Raw genomic sequence first — 20,277 nt, forward strand, 5'->3', positions numbered from 1 at the left:
GGAAGCGTGAAATAGCATACTGGATTAAAGGAAGCACAAACAGGAATTTTGAAAAATTATGCTCTACCAGGACGCCATGGCTTTTCTGTGGCTTTTGTTTCTTAAAACCTTCATATTTCATCCTCCATACGCTCACAACGGAGGGCAAACAGATTCCATCATCTACAGGTTTTATCTCTATTAATCTCAGCCATCCAGAACATGGAAAGTGACCTGAAACAAAAAACTACTACCACAAAATCTATGTGGTAAGAAATATAAGCTGACATCAAGAAGGAGACAAAAATTGTACAATATCCTAGGTATGTTTGGTGTAGGGGCATTCTGCTCAAAACCCCTGTGAGAATATATTACGGAATAATACATGATCTGATGGTGAGAACAGTAACTCAGAGTTGCCGAGATAAACTTATCTCTTGTGTGCCTTGCTTATAAAGCAGGGAGCTGTGTAATAAATATACTTAGAAAAATCTTTACTCAATATTGTTAAAAATAAAAATGTTTTACATTAAATAAGAAGTCTGCCATTACCTGTGAAATTCATGTTTGTGAACCACCCCATTTCCCGACCATAACAGACAGAAGAGATGTTATAGTACAAATAATAAAATTTAGTGATTCATAAAGAGTCTTTGGGTAGAAAATATTTAAGGTCACAGATTGTGAGAAACTTAAAAAGTTATAGCTTCTGATTTAGTATATTCATTAAATCTTCATTTCTACAAGATTTCTATTTCAAAAGCTTATTCATCTGACATCTTCATACATAGAAAGTCTCAATAAATTAATTAAAATTTTAATGAATTTGTTAAATGACTTCATATGCTGAAGGAATGATATACAGTATTGCATTGTACAATAAGCTGTTATGAATCAATGTGACCCCCAAATTGGGCAGAAAATAAAGGTATTCCATGAAGTATTCTACTTTCTTACATTGCCAAGAGAGGTATACACTATAGACCAATTCTCTATTCTAGACTGAGATCAAAACCACAAGATGATATAAAAATATTTTAAATATCAAAAACATGGGCCAGATTAGTCTATTTTGGGTAGCTATAATGAACTAGATATTTTACCACATCAAATACTCTATCCGCAAGGACCTGACATTAAAATAGCCAAATTCACATAATTAACCTCTTTTTAAAATTTAAATGTTAAAGTTTTTTCATTAAGCATAATCTATACTATCTATCTCCATGGACCTATAAATTTAATCTAATCATGTAAACACAACTTTAAAAAATTATTGATCTATATTCTCTTTCCATTTATAGTCTACACATTCTAAATTAAATTCTACACAAGTTTTCCTTCTTTTCTTCTTAAGGGAGTCTTCATCCAGGCTTATTAAACATCTGTGTTAGTACACCAATAACCTAAGATATGCTATTTAGTTTCTTTATTGCACATTAAATAAATGAATTTGGAAGTATTAACACTTATAGAGAAATACTCCAGTTTCTATGGATTTACACGATTCTGTGCATTATCCTTGATACGTGGTATGGTTAAGGCTAGGAAAAATAGTGTCGGAGTACTGATTTATAATTTCATAAAAACAAATTAATCATTTGTAATAATTAAAGCATAAGAGCTTTTCGAAAATTATTTTTCCCATAGTATACAACAGCCCGACTTTTTTTCCTTGTTATTGGCCAATAAAATCTTTGTTAAAAATTACACTTCAATAAACCATTACTTAAATGTTAAAAATGCAAAATTTTTAAAGTTTTCAAGCCCTAATTTTAAAAATTAAAAGCATAAAGTTTTTGATATTTTAACAACTTCATATACTCTAGAAATAAAGCTGCCAAAGATCAGTTCATTGTTAATTAGAGATCCTTCCATTATGAAGAAAATATCCACAATCTTCATATTTATCAAAGTAACATTTTAGTTAGGTGTCAATATCTCATTTTTAATAGACTGAAATTCTGAATTTCTTAATCCTACCATCCCCCCGAGTTGAGATGCATTTGCCATTTTCAAGGTTTTAGAAACACTTGTTGAAAAGACCATTGAAGAGTTTACAGTCGCAGTGTGAAATTTTAGGTATCCCAAGGAAGCACAGAATGAAAAATGTTTGAGAAGCAAGGATAGTGTTACGACTTTCAAAATTAATTCATATTAAACTCCTAATGTGAACCTGATTTTTGCGTTGGGTAAAGAAGACTCATTAGAAGATCGAGTTCCAAGGGAACTGCAAATGCCAACCGCTTTAAAATGTACCTTTCCCATATGACACCATTTACCGTTGGAAGAAAACAAGTTACTCAGATTAGCCTAATTCCAATAAACACTGAGGCCATGAAGGAAAAAATATCCAAAAGGGTTGGTTATTCCACCCCCAGATTTGCAGCCATTTCAGGGACACCTCTTAAGTACTCTTCCTCTGCAGATGTAGGGTAGACCCCCCATGTCTGACAACCCTTTAGAAATAAAATTGCGAAGAAGTTATCACTTTCTAAAGGGCGGGGGAAGGACAAGTGAGAGACGTAAGAGAACCGACGCGCTTTGTCCTCTGAAATACCTCATATTTACTTTTGACAAAAGAAGTAAATAGAAGCAAAACTGAGATTCAGAAGAAACTCTTTCTGCTGCTTGCACAGGTCAAGTTTCTCAAAGACCCCGGAGAAAAGAAGCGGGCTGGAGGCTCACCTTCCATGTCGCTGCCGGGCTGGGCTGGAGCTGCCGCTGTGGCTACCCGGCCTTTCCACGTGCTCCTGCCGTCGCCTGGACTCAGCGCGCAGCTGGCGGGAGATTCCCAGCGCGGGGAGTCCCCGGGATCCGGCAGCCGCGTCGGCGCAGACTGAAAGGGGCAGGAGCCGGCGACCTGCCGGTGAGCGGGGTTACAGCGGCGCTGGCTGGCGGCGGCTTTAAAGGACGCTGGCCGCGGAGTGCCGCGGGTTCCGCGCCTCCAGCCCCCTTTTGAATGTCAAACCCAAGGAACTCCGACGGGATGGAAATGTCGCATCACTAAATTGTCTCAAAATGTCTATTTTAGAAGGATAATGGATGAGAAAAGTAACATCACACGGAGGGTTGGGGGTCAGCCTTGCTTTCTTGGCAAGCTCAAGTTCAAAGACGTTTATCTTAAATTGAGGAAGATCTGGAACTTTTTGTCTAGATTCAGTGATAACAGCCGTGGAAAGTATCAATGAGAACCCCCTTCTTTCAAAGTATTTTTTTTTCCTTCCTCACTTTTTCATTTCACATGGTAAAAGTTTTTGGTCCAAGTTTTCAGAAAGACAGTTGGAAAGGATTTTGGTACTTCTATCAATTCAACTTTTTAATTTTTGGAAGCAATTATCTCACTTTTGTTTTCCCTCTGGGAACTGCTTGATTTATTTGCCACCACTCACACAATACTACCCACTCTATATAAATAGAGGGAGTGTTTTATAGAGTGTGTTTATTTTCTCCCAGCCTGCCTTCTTCTAAATACACACCTTACAAAAATACATATATGATGTACCAGAAAATTAAGCAAAGAAAGTAGAGCTAAGGGTGGAAGGTGGGGCCAGTAAGATTGTATAATTAACTTAAAGATGTTAGTATACAGATATGCATCAGTCAACATCTTCTCCCAACACCCTCCCTACTGTCCAGAGGTAAAGCATACATTTGACTGCAGAGAGAGGAAAGGGGAAGTGACCACAAAACTGTTTTTCAAAGCAGAACTTTTCTTTACATTGAGGTCTAAGGGACATTGTTCAGGTGAGCCCTTCTAAAGATATGCAGCGTGTGAGACAAAATACGAATGAGTCTCAAAAGGCCACTGTCACAGCTATTAGAAAATTATATTAGTGCATACAAATATATTTGAGACTTAAGGTTGAGGGTTTGTGCATCAGCTGTCCATATCAGAAGAAACCCACACTTACAAGTTAAAGTATACATGCTGTAATTTTATGAATTGTAGCTTTAAACAATAGTATGTCGTTGGTATAGGCAGTCTATGTGATGTGTGTATATATAAATATATTCAAGTGGGTGAAAAACTACACTGGCTTTAAGCACCACAGTAGCATCTCTATAACAGTATGAGTTGGGAGTTCTGCAGGATGTCAATTTTGGAGAAATAATCTAAACACTATGTCTAATTTTAGTACTGAAAGGGGAAATTTGTTGTTTGTTAGTTTCTAAAAGCAAAAATAGCACATCAAAAGTAGCAGAAGAGGAACTGTAAAATTTCACAGGGATGGTATGAGGATGAAAAGTTATTTGGTTATGAAAAAGTTGTAAGCCAGGCGCAGTGGCTCACGCCTGTAATCCCAGCACTTTGGGAGGCCAAGGCAGGTGGATCATGAGGTCAGGAGATCGAGACCAGCCTGGCCAACATGGCAAAATACTATCTCTACTAAAAATACAAAAACTAGCTGGGCGTGGTGGTGCATGCCTCTAATCCTAGCTACTCAGGAGGCTGAGGCAGGAGAATCGCTTGAACCCAGCAGGCGGAGGTTGCAGTGAGCCGAGATCTTGCCACTGAACTCCAGCCTGGGCAACAGAGCGAGACTTCGTCTCAAAAAAAAAAAGTTGTAAGGAAACTTTATGATTTTCCATTACAATGTTCTTCTGTATATTTGACAGTGGAACGTGTTAGTACTCTGTAAATAGTTCAATACTGAGTATTTTGGACTCCCGAGAGTGATACCTAAGGGGATTAAAAGTGGATTGGTAAAAGAACTTATGTAGCTACTCCACCTTCAAGGCGATGCAGCATAAATCCCCACTCTTTAAGTGTGGGTGCACAAAGTGACTTCCTTCCGAAGAGTATAGTATGAAAGCAGGGGAATAAGTTGACAGTGGAGAAACCTGAAAAACAGTACCTCAGCCAGCAGACCAAGGTTAACATCAAGTGATAAGGCATGTTGATAGTATGTCCCCTTGCTATGATGTGATGAGAATGTCATTTTATCTCTGTAATCTTCCTCCTAAGAATCCATAATTCTAGTCTAATATGGAGAAAGACACCAAATTCCAGTAGAGAGGCATTCTACAAAATACCTCACCAATTAAAGCCAGGTCAAGACCTTCAAACACAAAAAAAGTCTGACACAGCCAAGGGGAATCTAAGGAGATATGATGACTATAGGTAATGTGGGATCCCGCATGAGATCCTGGAGCAAAAAAACAAACGAGGTAGGGAGGACATTGAGTAAAAAACTAAGGAAATCTGAATAAAGTTTGGACTTCAGTTAATACTAATATATCTATATCCGTTCATTAATTGTAAGAAATGTACCATACCAATGTAAGATGTCAATAATAGGGAAAATTAGGAGGGAGTATGTAAAAACTCTCTGTACTGTTTTTGCAATTTTTCTGTAAATCTAAAACTCTTCTAAAACAAAAAGTTTATATAAAAAGAGAGGATGGGTACTTTTGACAGACAACTATTACTCATTTGGTTAAGTCTCCTCTCATAGGATTTAGTTTATCACATAGGATTTACAAGGATCAATTACTTACAATAACCGAGAAGTCAATAAAACACACTGTGGATATATAATGTACTTTGACTAAAACTGGAATGACGAACTTGTAGGGAATCAAAGATAATGCCTAAATCTGTCTTCATTATCATCACCTTAAGAAGAGAACAGTTGAGACCAGACCATGAATCCAGACATGGTAACTGACAATGGGTGGATCTGACTCACTGAGTCACATTTCATGGCTTATGCTATGTAGGTAAAATTAACAGTGACTAAAAATGAAATTACTGACAAAGGTTGCTCCTGGACCATATGAGAGAGTCCAAGTACTGACTCGGCTCAAAGGAAATAAAACCGAAAACTCTTGATCTCACCCAAAATAACCATTCTGCACCCTGTCTGAACCTTGGGCTCTCTCTACTAACCAGCCTACTCAAAACCACTACTGAGAGTGGTGTCCCGCTGCTAAGAAAGAGACAACACACAGGGCCTTTCGGGCCACCAAACTAGTGGCCAAGAAGGAACCATCAAAGACGCGGGCATGATCCCCTTTGGAGCTCCCCGATCTTGACTAATCATCCATCCCTACAGAAAAGGCCAATGGGCCTTACAACTGGGCCCATTTTTAAAACAAGGTCACGTCATCAACCTAGATACGTTTGCACTGCGGGAGGTCTCTCACATCGCCTCATACTTGAAGTGAAAATGAAGATTCAACGTTCCTCTAGAGTGGGAAGGCCCGGAGGCGCCTTCTTGGCTCAGTAGTGGCTCTTCTGGGTCTTGGTCTTGCTGGTAAAGAATGCAATTAGGTAAAAATCGCGTGTCAGTTTGAAAGAGATTCGACACAGTTTCAGCGTTCATGAGAAGAGAGGCGTAGGAAATCCCCACGCGGGCCTCTCTGCTTCACGTGAGGAGGAAATTGTCACAAGTCTCTGCCTTCCTCAGGTCCCCTTCCTAGGGTATTCCTCATCGCATCCCCTAGCCGCCCTACGCCACCACGGTCCTTGGGACCTGCGGTGTTCTCTCCTTGATCCCTTCAGCCCCTAGACTGGGGAATCCCCAGAACGCGACACCGTGGCTTCTTTTCCTTTATTCTCTTCCTCCCTTCCTCTCCGCTGAGACAGCAAGGGGCCAGGAGCGCGGGAAAATGGCGCCGGAGGCGAGGCGCGAAGAGTTGGCATGCCTGCGGCAGCGTGGGCGCGAGAGGATCTGGCGTTCGCCTGCTGCGCCATCGCCCCGCCCCCGCGCGCGAGAATCGAAGCACGCACGCGTTCTCCTGCGCGTCCGCTCCCGCGGTGGCGACCGACGGGTAGGGGAGGCGACCCCGGCGTTCTGCTCCGCACTGTGGAGGAGGTGGGGAGGTGTTGGGCCAGGGCTGAGGTAGGAGGGAGTCTGTCCCTCGACGCCTCCTGCGACGCCAGCCCCTGAGCCGTGATGCGAACGTGGGTCCTACTTCCCGCGGTGCTCTGGTGCCTCACAGGAGGTGGGGCTCCCTCCGCCCGGTCCCCAGGCCTCTCCCTCTGCCCGAGCTTCCCGGTCTTGCCTCCTTCGCCTCGTCGTGCCCTGCCCGACTCTGAACCCCGCTCCTCTTCTAACTAAAAGTCAGTGTTTTCTTTCCTCCGCAGTCCGATGCCCGCGTTCTACCTTATTCAATACGAAGGGCTTCATTTATGGCAAGACAGGACAGCCAGGTAATAAGGGCCTCTGCACACGCGGGCCCATTGGAGGGGCCGGAACTGCGAAGCTCTTCCCGGAAGAGCTTCCTGGAGAGAAGGGGAACGAGCCAGCGTTTATTGAGCATCTATTATACTGAGCATCTGCTTGGCATTTCACGACGGTCGCATTTTTTCGTCCTTACAGCGACCCCTATTGTGTCGCCTTGCTTTAAAGCCTTACAGCTCACCAAGGGGTGGGATTTATTCCAGATCTCTTTCTCTGATGCCATCTCACTTCCAGGTGTCTCTGCTGCTTTGCAACGCGGGAAACCCACGCAAAGGAGTGATTTCCAAGGCCTTCTGTTTGGAATATCTTTAATCCTCCCGTTATTAACTGGAAAAACTCCCACGCATCCTTCAGGGCTCAGCTCAAATGTCCTTTATCTCTGCAGTGAAACTTTCCCAAGGAAAATTAGTTACATAGCTAATTTTAGATAAATGGAGCCAGTTGATAGAACTTGTCATGTTTAGACTCCTTCTGTGTTTGGGTTCTCTCCCCGACCCCCAACCAAATTGTAGGACGTTGTCTTTATGTGCTCAGAGCCTGGCATTCAGTAGGCTTTAAAATTAATATCTTTCTGGGTTGCAGTGAGTCCAAGCATACCATCGTTCTGTCCACCAAACCAGAAACAAGAAGTAATCGCACATCTTCCTAGTATGCCCCAGATAGGCTTAATTATTGTTCCCAATGGGGAAAATTTACGGTTAAACATCAGGTTTCCCTTAGGGTGATCATGATCATCTTTCTTTCTTTCTTTTCTCTCTTTCTTTCTTTCTTTCCTTTCTTTCTTTTTTTGACAGTCTCACTCTGTCGCCCAGGCTGGCCATTGATCTCTCTTTCTTTTTCTTTTCTTTTCTTTTCTTTCTTTTCTTTCCTTTCTTTATTTTTTGACAGTCTCACTCTGTCGCCCAGGCTGGAGTGCAATGGCACAATCTCGGCTCACTGGAACCTCCGTCTCCTGGGTTCAAGAGATTCTCCTGCTTCAGCCTCCCTAGTAGCTGGGATTACAGGCGTGCACCACTACACCTAGCTAATTTCTGTATTTTTAGTAGAGACAGGGTTTCACCATGTTGGCCAGGCTGGTCTCGAACTTCTGACCTCAGGTGATCCACACTCCTTAGCCTCCTAAAGTGCTGGGATTACAGGCATGAGCCACAGCACCAGCCAATCTTTTGTTTTTGTTTTTGTTTTTTTTTTTAAAAAAAAAGACAGCATCTCACTCCATTGCCCAGGCTGGAGTGCAGTGGTGTGATCTCGGCTGGCTGCAGCCTCCGCCTCCTGGATTCAAGCAATTCTTCTGCCTCAGCCTCCCAAGTAGCTGGGATTACAGGCGCCCACCACCATGCCTGGCAAATTTTTTTATATTTTTAGTAGAGACGGGGTTTCACCATTGTTGGCCAGGCTGGTCTTGAACTCCGGAGCTAGGTGACCCACCCACCTCGGCCTCCCAAAGTGCTGGGATTACAGGCATGAGCCACCGCTCCCGGCTGATCATCTTTAAAATAGTTTTGCTGAAGTCTTTTTCTGAACTTTCTTTGAGAGGGAGTCTTGCTTTGTTGCCCAGGTGGGAGTGCAGTGGTGCAGTCTCGGCTCACTGCAGCTTCTGCCTCCTGGGTTCAAGTGAGTCTCCTCCCTCAGCCTCCTGGGTAGCTGGGATTATAGGCCCTCATTACCACGCCAAGCTAAATTTTGTGTTTTTAGTAGAGAGGGGGTTTTGCCATTTTCTTCAGGCTGGTCTTAAACTCCTGGACTCAAGCGATCCGCTCCCTCGGCCTTCCAAAATGCTGGGATCACAGTCGTGAGCCACCGTGCCCAGGCCTTTTCTGAACTTTGAATTGCTTCCACCAGCCCTCCAAAAAATTATGATTTGAGTGAGTTCTGAATCTGTACATTAAAATGAACTTTAAATGTATCGTGTATTTTTATAAACTGTAATATGGAAAAATATCATGACTCAGTGTAGAGTTTTTAAAAACTTACTATGAGAAGCAAAAAGGACTTCAGACGAGCGTTCTAAATGTTATGTATTGATTTTTAAAATAGTGAAATCCAACAAGAGCTAATTCGTGTCTTCAGCACAAAATGGTAGGAGTATATTTCTTAATTTAATGTTGCTATATAATGTAGTTATACATTGTTTTATTTCATCACAGACAAAATATATGTAAAGTTACATCAAAATAGTCCAGTCCTTATGTGTATGGATTTTAAACTTTCTAAAAAAGAAATAGTGGACCCCACCTACTTATGGATTGGGCCTAATGAAAAGACGTTGACAGGTAAATTTGATGTTAATATGTACTTTATTTTAATGATGTGAACGTATTTTTAGAAAATCACTAGTACTTATTGGAAAGAACAAATTGAAATTTAATTTTAATGGCAGTTTCTCTTGCTCCCTACTTAGAAAAATCATGTTATATTTTGGCCACTTCCTTATTTTCTCCTTATGCAAAAACTGAAGCAGTAATTTTTGTGCCCTGCTTCTCAGAGCTGTATTAATTCAAAGGTCTTTATAAAACCTAAAATTTATCATTGTAGTACCAGTAATAGGAGATGAAATATCTAATATATAATTTTTCATCATGTTAGAGTGCCTTGGAACATAAGTATTATTAATTAGTTTCTTGTCTGAAGAAATTGTATAATACTACAGAGCAGTGTAATCTTTTTCTGAATTACTGGTATGAACCAATTGAAACTAGATGCCAAGAAACAAAGAAAACCAAAATATATTTCAAAAGTGTACTTATCTCATGTCGTCTTCCACAGAGTAATATGACAGAATTAAGATTTTGTGAGATTCTTAAAGTTGAGATAGTTCATTAATTTTTAAAATTTTTGTATCTATTTGTAACTCCAAGTATACTAAATAATGTTTGATATGTTATATGTTAAATAAGTAATCTACTATTCTGTTTAGGAAATAATAGAATAAATATAACTAAAACTGGACAGCTGATGGTGAAAGATTTTTTGGAGCCTTTGTCTGGACTTTACACATGTACTCTTTCTTATAAGACTGTTAAAGCAGAAACCCAAGAAGAAAAAACAGTCAAAAAGAGATATGACTTTATGGTCTTTGGTAAGAATTTAGGCACATTTTAACTTATACATTTAGTTTGGATCGTAATTAAGTGTATGGTTTCTTCATTTAATGAAAATGAGTCTGTAATAGGTGACTGTCACCAATTATGACTTACAAAATATTTTGGGATGTATTTTGAGACAAAATATTTTGAGACTAAGCAAACTCTTAAGTTGACATCAAGATAGTTTATCCTAAAATAATCTTCTTTCAGCTCCCTACTTGCCTCTATCTAGATATGCAAGCACATTTACTTTATCACAATTTAGCAGGTAATTTAAAAACTGATCTTTAATTCTATAAAAGCAAGTTAATGATCCTTTCACTGGGTTGTGCTGACAGCAATGACAATTTCTGTGAATTAAGGCCCTCCCCAAAAAGTCTTTCTTTTTCTTGATACTGTTATCTATATAGTCAACCCACAGAAGCTATTTCTCTTGTTGTACCAAGTAGATAATGTATCAGATGAAAATAACATTTTTCATTAAAGTTAATAGTTTTATGTATTTTTGTGAGGACTAACTGATAAAACGTTATTAGATAAGTTTCTATGCTGATTGCAAGATTGATGGGATTTAGTATTACATGGTATTTGAAAATTGTTTGGTAGAGGAAATTAATGCTAGGCACGATTGTTTTCACTCTCATCTTTCTTTTTTTAAAGCCTATCGAGAACCTGATTATTCATATCAGATGGCTGTACGTTTTACCACAAAGTCTTGTATAGGGAGATACAATGATGTATTCTTTAGAGTGCTGAAGAAAATCTTGGATAATCTAATGTCTGATTTGTCATGCCATGTCATAGAGCCATCATATAAATGCCATTCTGTTGAAATTCCAGAACATGGCCTCATATATGAGCTATTTATAGCATTTCAAGGTAAAATTTTTAAAATTTCTTTAATTTTGAATTTAGTCCTGAACCATAATAGATTACAGAATTAATTGCCATATTAATATAAGATATTTTAAAAGTAATAGGTCTTACATGTTTGTTAAGCACTAAAGTATGTAGTTGACCTTAGCCTGTTTGTGGTTTTAAAACTTAACACACTAATTAATTACTTTCAAATATGACATATTGTTGCTTCTTAAAAATCAATATTTTATTAATACAGGCTTTATGCAGCTAATGTTTCACTTATAACTTCTTACAGAATTTTAAATTGTATTTTTTAAAACTTAGTAAAAGTGAATAACCAAACCAAATTTATTTCTATTCATTTTAAAGCCTTGTAGTTACTTACATTAGCCCCCAGATGGAGTGAAACCATCAAGTATAAATTATTCAAATTGTGCACCTTGTTTTATTACTAGGATTAGATAGCTGGACTAAACATGTGCCTGCATGCACATGGAATTCAGCACTTGGACCTTTATTGAAATGTTTGGAACTTTTCGGAATCCCTTTGTGATGCTATCGTTTTTTTTCTCTTCAGTTAATCCTTTTGCCCCAGGGTGGAAAGGTGCTTGCAATGGATCTGTTGACTGTGAAGATACCACTAATCATAATATCCTCCAGGTGAGAATTTCATGGTAAGGAAGAAGTATTTGTCTTTTTCTTTTTTTAGAGACAGGGTGTCACCCAGGCTGGAGTGCAGTGGTGCGACCATAGCTCACTGCAGCCGAAAACTCCTGGGCTCAAGTGATCTTCCTGCTCAGCCAAGGAGGAAGTATTTGAAAATCAATAAAGCTATTTAAAAAATTGTTGTAAATACTTCGTTATATTGAAACGTTTCTTTAAAAACCTATTTCTCCATCTTGTGAATATTTATCAATAATAAAAACATTTCTATGGAGGAAAAATTATTTTTTAAAAAACGAATATGAAGTATTAATAATATTGATTTTTCAAGTATTATTGATTTTTGGTTTCAGTTTTTTAAGCTGAGATTATGAGATTCTTAGTTATTTCAAGATGTGATTTTTTTTCTTTCTCAAAAAAGAGCTGGAGTATCAAGATGTGTTATTTTGGAGTAGCACATCTGTAATATTAGATAGTTCCCAAGGTTAGTATTATGTATTTTATCTATGACAGAAGGATAGATCCCTGGTCTTTGTTCCCCAAATGATGATTAAATAGTGGCTTAAAGAACAACTTCACAAACATGTCACCCTACGTTAAGCCAATGGTGCTTCCAAAATTATATCTGTATTGGTCATAATAGTTGCTCTCCCCTCTACCATCCTCAGAGGCTAAGGACATAGTCTTAAAAATCCCTTCACTCTCTGGTCTAGTTCCTGAGCTCATGTCCTTAATTGATACTGTGCATGGCTTATGAGAAGCACTTAGTTAGAATTAGTTATTATTAAATTCTGTGCTCAAAAACCCAAAATTTACATCATCGGTTTATAATGCTGATTAAAGAAAAGTCTTTTTTTTTTTTTTGAGACAGAGTCTTGCTCTGTTGCCCAGGCTGGAGTGCAGTGGTGGCCATCTCAGCTCACTGCAACCTCCACCTCCCAGGTTCAAGCAATTCTCCTGCCTCAGCCTCCCAAGTAACTGGGACTAAAGGTGCACACCACCACACCCAGCTAATTTTTTGTGTTTTTATCAGAGATGGGGTTTCACCATGTTGGCTAGGCTGGTCTCAAACTCCTGACCTCAAGTGATCTGCCCATATCTGCCTCCCAAAGTGCTAGGATCACAGGTATGAGCCACCGCGCCCGGCCAAGAAAAGTCTTACTTTCCATTTTGTTTGGCTCTTTTTCTTTGATGATCATGGAAATTAGATATAATTATCTACATATGGGATAGACATTGCAAATAATTCAAAAATCTTATTTTTTCTTTTCATTTTATTTTGTTTTGTTTTTGAGATGGAGTCTCATTCTGTCACCCAGGCTGCTGTGCAGTCTCACCTCACTGCAACTTCTGCCTCTGGATTCAAGTGATTCTTGTGCCTCAGCTTCCCGAGTAGCTGGGATTACAGGTGCCTGCCACTACACCTGGCTAAGTTTTGTATTTTTTAGTGGAGACGAGGTTTCACCATGTTGGCCAGGCTGGTCTTGAACTCATGGCCTCAAATGATCCGCCCACCTCTGCCTCCCAAAGTGCTGGGATCACAGGCGTGAGCCACCACGCCCAGCCTAATCTTAATTTTAATTTTTATTTTTATTTTTATTTATTTATTTTTTCTGAGACGAAGTCTCGCTCTGTCACCAGGCTGGAGTGCAGTGGCACGATCTTGGCTCACTGCAACCTCCGCCTCCCAGGTTCAAGCAATTCTCCTGCCTCAGCCTCCTGAGTAGCTGGGACTACAGGCACATGCCACCACACCCAGCTAATTTTTGTATTTTTAATAGAGACGGAGTTTCACCATGTTGGCCAGGATGGTCTCGAACTCTTGACCTCGTGATCTGCCCGCCTTGGCCTCCCAAAGTGCTGGGTTTACAGGCATGAGCCACCGCTCCCAGCCAATTTTTCTTAACCATTGCACATATTAATTGACAACAGTTGATAAGGTCAAGGCTAGACTAATTTTGGTGTTAACACACACCTTTTCAGGAATTTATCTACGTAAAGTATGGCATGCTTACAGTACATTATTGCCTGTGATACTGGAGGATGAATTTGGTTCGTGGTTTAGTAATTGTACCTTTCTCTGGTATTTTTCAACCTTAGGCAAGAGATCGAATAGAAGAATTTTTTCGGAGCCAAGCATATATTTTCTACCATAACTTTAATAAAACTCTACCAGCAATGCATTTTGTGGACCACAGTTTGCAAGTAGTACGTCTGGATAGCTGTCGACCAGGCTTTGGAAAAAATGAAGGTCTACACAGTAATTGCGCTAGCTGTTGTGGTAACTATAAAATATAAATATCTAAATATTTAGGTTATAGAGTCAGAAGAATATATAAGTAATTCACTTGGCATAACTGAATAGAATCTTTACAGTGATTCTCTTACCAAAAAATATATATATATATTTAGCTAAAGGGAAGTAAAAATTCAAAGCCCCAATTTTTTTTTGTTTTTTTTGAGATAGAGTCTCACTCTGTCACCCAGGCTGGAGTGCAGTGGCGTCATCTGAGCTCACCACAACCTTCGTCTCCAGGGTTCAAGTGATTCTCCTGCCTCAGCCTCCCCAGTAGCTACCACAGCTGGCAATTTTTGTAAAAAGTAGAGACAGAGTTTCACCGTGTTGGCCAGGCTGGTCTCGATTGAACTCCTGACCTCAAAGGATCCGTCTGCCTTGGCTTCCCAAAGTACTGGGATTATAGGTGTGGGCTGCCATGCTTGGCCCTTTTTTTTTTTGAGATGGAATCTGGCTCTGTCACCCAGGCTGCAGTGCAGTGTGGTGCAGTCTCAGCTTATGGCAACTCTGCCTCCCAAGCTCAAACCATCCTTCAACCTCAGCCTCCTGAGTAGCCAGGATTACAGGTGTGCAATCTGTAATTTTTGTATTTTTACTGACTAATTTTTGTATTTTTAGTAGAGACAGAGTTTCGCCCTGTTGTCCGGACTGGTCTTGAATTCCTGAGCTCAAACAATCTGCCTGCCTTGGCCTCCCAAAGTGCTGGGATTACAGGCATGAGCCACGGCGCCCAGCCAAAGCCCAAATTTCTAAATATAGTTATTTTAATGTATATTACTCTTCCTGATGTACTCTCTTGTATTATAAACATTTCTATAATGTTCTGTCTTAAGCTACTGTACAATGAAGGAAAACAGAATGGTCCTACCTAGAAAGCAGAGAACTAGGAAATAGGAACTAGAAAACTAGAAATAGGAACTCATAAATGGGGCACTGCAGAAGATACTGTAAAATGCTGATAGTAAAAGAAAAAATAGGATTCTCACTTTCTCCTGTCTTTAAGATCATCAAATTATAAAGTTTGAAACTCACATAATCTTCCACAACTTAAATGGGCTGAACATTACCTGGTATAATATGAGTACTGAAATGGTGTGATATTAAAGGCAGATTTATATTGTTGGTATAGAATACCTCCAAGTGGTAGAGGCATAAAATACCTCTAAATTATAATTACTCCCTGTGTTTTCCTCTGCAGTGGTTTGTAGTCCTGCGACTTTTAGTCCTGATGTTAATGTAACTTGTCAGACCTGCGTTTCCGTCCTTACCTATGGAGCTAAATCTTGCCCACAAACTTCAAACAAAAATCAGCAATATGAAGATTAGAGGTGAAAGCGTTGTTACTTACTTGTGGAAGTCGGGGACATAAGATGATTTTCACATCCCAGAGCATCATAGATATAGTTCCATTAAGTAAAATCAGTAAGACCAAACCACTGGAAAACATGCATTTTAGAAACTTTAAAATAAATGGTTAACATGGCATTTCTAAGAAGGCATTTAATCCAGTATCTCTAGTGTACAAAGGAAACTTGAAGTTTTAATGGATTATTTTTAATGAAATGTTTTATTGTTTACAAACGGTATGTTGCTGTGTACCTAAGAGTATAGTAAGGTCAAGAAGAGTATCAAAGTATAATAAAATAAAAATTTTATACTCTCCATATATTTATTTGTTTGGAATCACTCTTGTATGATATAAAGGCGTGTATATTATCTTTGTATTAGAACCAAAAAAGTTATTTATTTTGGTCCCTATGATTTTATTTTTTAAGACAAATTAATATACTGTATTTTTTAAAGTATAGGTTTAGGTTTACAGAATAATAGAGCAGATAATATATAGAGTTCCATACACCCACCGCACCGCATACCCTCATTCCTCCTTACACAATTTCTCCTATTATTAAGATGTTGCATTAGTGTGGCACATTTGTTACAAATGATGAACCAATATTAATTTATTATTAATTATAGCCCATAGTTCACATTAAGATTCATTGTGTTGTAAGGTTATGTGGGTTTTGACAAATTCATGATGGCATGTGTGCACCATTGCAGTCTCATACAGAATAGTTTCACCACCCTCAAAATCGTCTGTGCTTCACTTATTTATCCCTCCTCCCGTGCCCTGGCAACCACTGATCTTTTTACTGTCTCTACAGTTTTGCCTTTTCCAAAATGTCATGTAGTTGGTTGGAATTAGGCAGTACGTAGACTTTTTAGACTGGCTTCTTTCACTTAGCAATATGCGTTTAAGTTTCCTCCATGTCTTTTTGTGACTTGATAGCTCATTTTTTATTGCTGAATAATGTTCATTGTATGGATATAGCATAGTGTGTTTATCCATTCGCCCATTAAGGAAATCTTGATTGCTTCCAGTTTTTGGTGATTAAAAATAAAGCCGCTATAAACATTTGTGTGTAGGTTTTTGTATGAACATAAGTTTTCAACCCAATTGTGTAAATAACCTAGGAATATGACTGCCGGAGTGTGACTATGTAGTTTTATGAGAAACTGCCATACTGTCTCCCAAAGTGGCTTACCATTTTGCATTCACCAGCAATGAAAAAGTATTCCTGTTATCCTTATCCTTCCCAGCATTTGGTATTGTTAGTTTTTTTTTAATTTTGACCATTCTAATAGGTGTATGGTGGTATTTTATTGTTTTAATTTGCAATTCCCTAATGACATCTGATGTTGAACATCTTTTCATATGGTTATTTGCCATCTGTGTATCTTTTTGGTGAGGTGTCCGTTCATATCCTTTGCCCATTATTTAACTGGGTTCTTAATTCTCTTATTGTTGAATTCTAAGAGTTCTTTGCATATATATATATATATATATATATATATATATTTGTTGTTGTTGTTGTTGTTTTGTTTTGTGAAACAGAGTCTTGCTCCATCGCCCAGGCTGGACTTTGTCTATTTTGGATACAAATTTTTTTTAGTTAATCTTCCAATTTATTTTCTCAGTAATTTTAAAAGACATTAAGTTTATTAACACAATAAATTAAAGACTATATTAATAGATTGCAACATATATGCATGTAATATATATGATAATAAATTACAAAAGACAAGAAAGAAAGTGAAGCAATGTTGAAGGCAAGGTTCTGTATTTTCCTAGAACTAAGTTTACGTATTAATCTGAAGTAGACTGTGATAGGATAATACGCATATTGCAATCACTGGCACTACCACTTAGAAAACAACTGAAATAATACAACTCAAAAACAGAAAAACTAAAAATCTACACTGGAAAACATTATTTAACAAAAAGAAGCCAGTTAAAGATAAAATAAGGAACAAACAACAACAAAAATACAGGAGAAATACAGAAAACAATTAGCAAAATGGTAAATTTAAGTACAACCATATCAATAATTGTATTAAATGTTATAGTTCTAATGCAGTCAAAAGGCAGAAATTGTCAGAGTAAAAAGAAAAATTCAACCATCACTACCTGCAAAAGAAATGCAATAGATTCAAAGACACTAATAGTCCCAAAGTAAAAATAAAAAATATAGACACTATACAAGCAGTAACCATAATATAGCTCAAGTGAATATATCTATATCAGGCAAAATAGATGTTAAAGCAAGTACTACTCAGCATGAAAGGGGTGTTTCATAATGAACACAGGTTAAATACAACAAGAAGAAATAAAGTATCTGCACCTAACAGAGCTTCAAAATATTCAAGTCAAAATGTAAAGAATTAAAAAAAGGAAAATAGATAACTTGATAACAATAATTGAATATTTCAATAATTTACTGTCAATAATTGATAGAACAGCTGGTACAAAAATCATAAAGGATGTAGAAGACATAGACAACATTATCAACCAGCTTGAGCTGACTGACATCTGACAAGGTGACATCTTTTTTTTCTTTTTTTCAAAATTTTTAATTAAATACATTTGCAAAGATTTTTTCACATTCTTTGTGAAAATTTGCGAAAAAAAATTCTTTCGCTTTATTCCTTCAGCTTTTCATTCCTTCAACAATGCCTTTCACAGAGAAGAAGTTTTTAATTTTAATAAAATCCAACTTGATAATTTTTCTTTCATGGGTCATGCTTTTGTTGTCATATCTGAAAACTCATTGCCAAACCTAAGGTAACTAGATATTCGTGTTATCTTCTAGAAGTTATATAGTTTTATGTTTTATATGTAAGTCTAATATCCATTTGAAGTTAGTTTTTATGAAAAGTATAAATTGTATGTCTAGATTCATTTTTTTGCATATTGATATCCAATTGTTCCAGCACCATTTGTTGAACAGACTGTTCTTCCTCCATTGAATAACATTTGCTCCTTTGCTCCTTTGTCAAAGATTAGTTGACTACATTTGTAAGGGTCTGTGTGTGGGCTCTTTATTCTGCTCCATTATCATTTTGTCTGTTATTTTGTCAATACCACACTGTCTTGATTACTGTATAGTAAGTCTCACATTTGAGTAGCGTCGATCCTCTGACTTTGTTCTTTAGTTTGGTGTTATTCTGAGTCTTTTGCTGCTCCATGTAAACCTTAGAATCATTTTGTTGATAACCACAAAATAACTTGCTTGGAGCTTGTTTAGGATTACAGTGAATCTATACGTCAAGTTGGGGAGAATTAACATGATAACAATATTAGTTCTTCCCATCTATGAATGGAATGTCTCTCCATTTATTTAGATATTCTTTGATTTATTGGAGTTTTGTGGTTTTCCTCATATAGATCCTGTACATTTATTATTATATTTATGCCTTAATATTTGATTTTTTCATGCTAATATAAATGATATTGTCCTTTTAATTTCAAAGTCCAAATGTTCACTGCTGTTATATAGAAAGGCAATAGACTTTTGTATATTAACCTTATGTCCTGTGACTTTACTATAATTACTTAGTTCCAGGAATTTTTTGCCTATTCCTTGGGATTTTCTACATTGACAATCATATCATCTGTGAACAAAGACAGTTTTATTTCTTCCTTTCCAATCTGTATACCTTTTATTTTCCTTCTTATCTTATCGCATCAGCTAGGACTTTGAGTATAATGTCGAATAAGAGCGGTGAGAGGGGATATCCTTGCCTCATGCCCAGTCTAAAAGAAAGGGAAAACATCTAGTTTCTCACCATTAAGTGTGATGTTAGTTATAGACTTTTTGTAGACTTTCTTTGTTAAGTTAAAAAATCCCTCTATTCCTAGTTTGCTGAGAATTTTTATCACAAATGGGTAGTAGATTTTGTCAAATGCATTTTCTGCATTTATTGATATGATCTTATGATTTTTCTTTAGCCTGTTAATGTTATGGATTACATTAATTAATTTTTAAATGTTGGACCAGCATTGCATATTTGGAATAAATCCTTCTCGGCTATGTGAATAAATATTTTTATACATTGTTGGATTTAATTTGCTAATATTCTGTTAGGGATTTTTGCATTTATGTTCATGAGATACATTAGTCTGGAGTTTTACTTTTTGTAATATCTTTATCTGGTTTTAGTATTAGAGTAATGCTGGCCTCATAGGATATGAGTTAGGAAGTATTCCCTTTGCTTCAGTTTTTATGGAAGAGATTATAGAGGATACGTGTCATTTATTTCTTAAATGTTTGGTGGAATTCACCAGTAAAGCTGTCTGGGCCTCTAACAAATACTGGAATGTACTTAAAAATCATAGTGAAGGGGCTGGAATAGTGTAGCAGGCAGAATAAAGGCCCCTCAAGGATGTCCGCATCTTCATCCACAAAACCTGTGAGTATGTTAAATTACATGTAAAGGTGAATTAAATAAAGTTACAGCAGAATTAAGGTGGCTAAACATTAAAATAGGGAGATTATACTTGACTATCTTGGTGGGTACAATGTAAACACAAGGGTCTTTATGAAACAGGAAGAAAGAAACAAAGGAGAAAAAGAAAGAGATGGGATGACAGAAGCAGAGTCAGAGAGATGTTATGTTGTTGGCTTTGAACACAGAGGAGGATAGCCATGAGCCAAGGAGTGCAGGTGGCCTCTAGAAGCTGGAAAAGGCAAGGAAATGGTTTCTGTAGAGCCTCCAAAAAGGAACAAAGTCCTGCAGACACCTTGTGTTTAGCCCAATGAGACTCATATTGTATTTCTGGCCTACACAATTGTAAGATGGCAAATTTTTGTGATTTTGTTTTGTTTTGTTTTTTAGAGACAGGGTCTCACTATATTGCTCA

General features: G+C 37.9%; 2 protein-coding genes across 5 annotated transcripts in view; one reads left to right on the top strand and one right to left on the bottom strand.

Moving 5' to 3' along the window:
* Nucleotides 1-2,862, bottom strand: part of IKZF3 (IKAROS family zinc finger 3) — a 107,566-nt gene extending 104,704 nt beyond the window's left edge. Inside the window, exon 1 of the mRNA XM_054457296.1 lies at nt 2,668-2,862. Within this exon, the coding sequence (XP_054313271.1) occupies nt 2,668-2,674 (7 nt within the window). The 5' untranslated portion in view covers nt 2,675-2,862. The remainder of the gene's footprint in view (nt 1-2,667) is intronic.
* Nucleotides 2,863-4,271: 1,409 nt separating this feature from the next.
* On the top strand, nt 4,272-16,491 carry ZPBP2 (zona pellucida binding protein 2). Of its 4 annotated transcripts, none has more exons than XM_054457300.2 (8): nt 4,272-6,756; nt 7,073-7,138; nt 9,317-9,442; nt 10,087-10,248; nt 10,916-11,134; nt 11,694-11,776; nt 13,880-14,060; nt 15,274-16,491. In XM_054457300.2, the coding sequence occupies exons 1-8, from the start codon at nt 6,627-6,629 to the stop codon at nt 15,399-15,401; spliced, it is 1,095 nt and encodes a 364-aa protein (XP_054313275.1). In that variant the 5' UTR covers nt 4,272-6,626; the 3' UTR covers nt 15,402-16,491. The 4 variants fall into 4 exon arrangements, with proteins under 4 accessions (XP_054313275.1, XP_054313277.1, XP_054313274.2 ...); XM_054457302.2 differs by having other exon boundaries at nt 5,425-6,930; XM_054457299.2 differs by having other exon boundaries at nt 5,425-6,930; nt 14,694-15,742.
* The last annotated feature ends 3,786 nt before the right edge of the window (nt 16,492-20,277 follow it).

This window comes from Pongo pygmaeus, chromosome 19 (genome assembly GCF_028885625.2).
Source record: "Pongo pygmaeus isolate AG05252 chromosome 19, NHGRI_mPonPyg2-v2.0_pri, whole genome shotgun sequence".
NCBI lineage: Eukaryota > Metazoa > Chordata > Mammalia > Primates > Hominidae > Pongo > Pongo pygmaeus.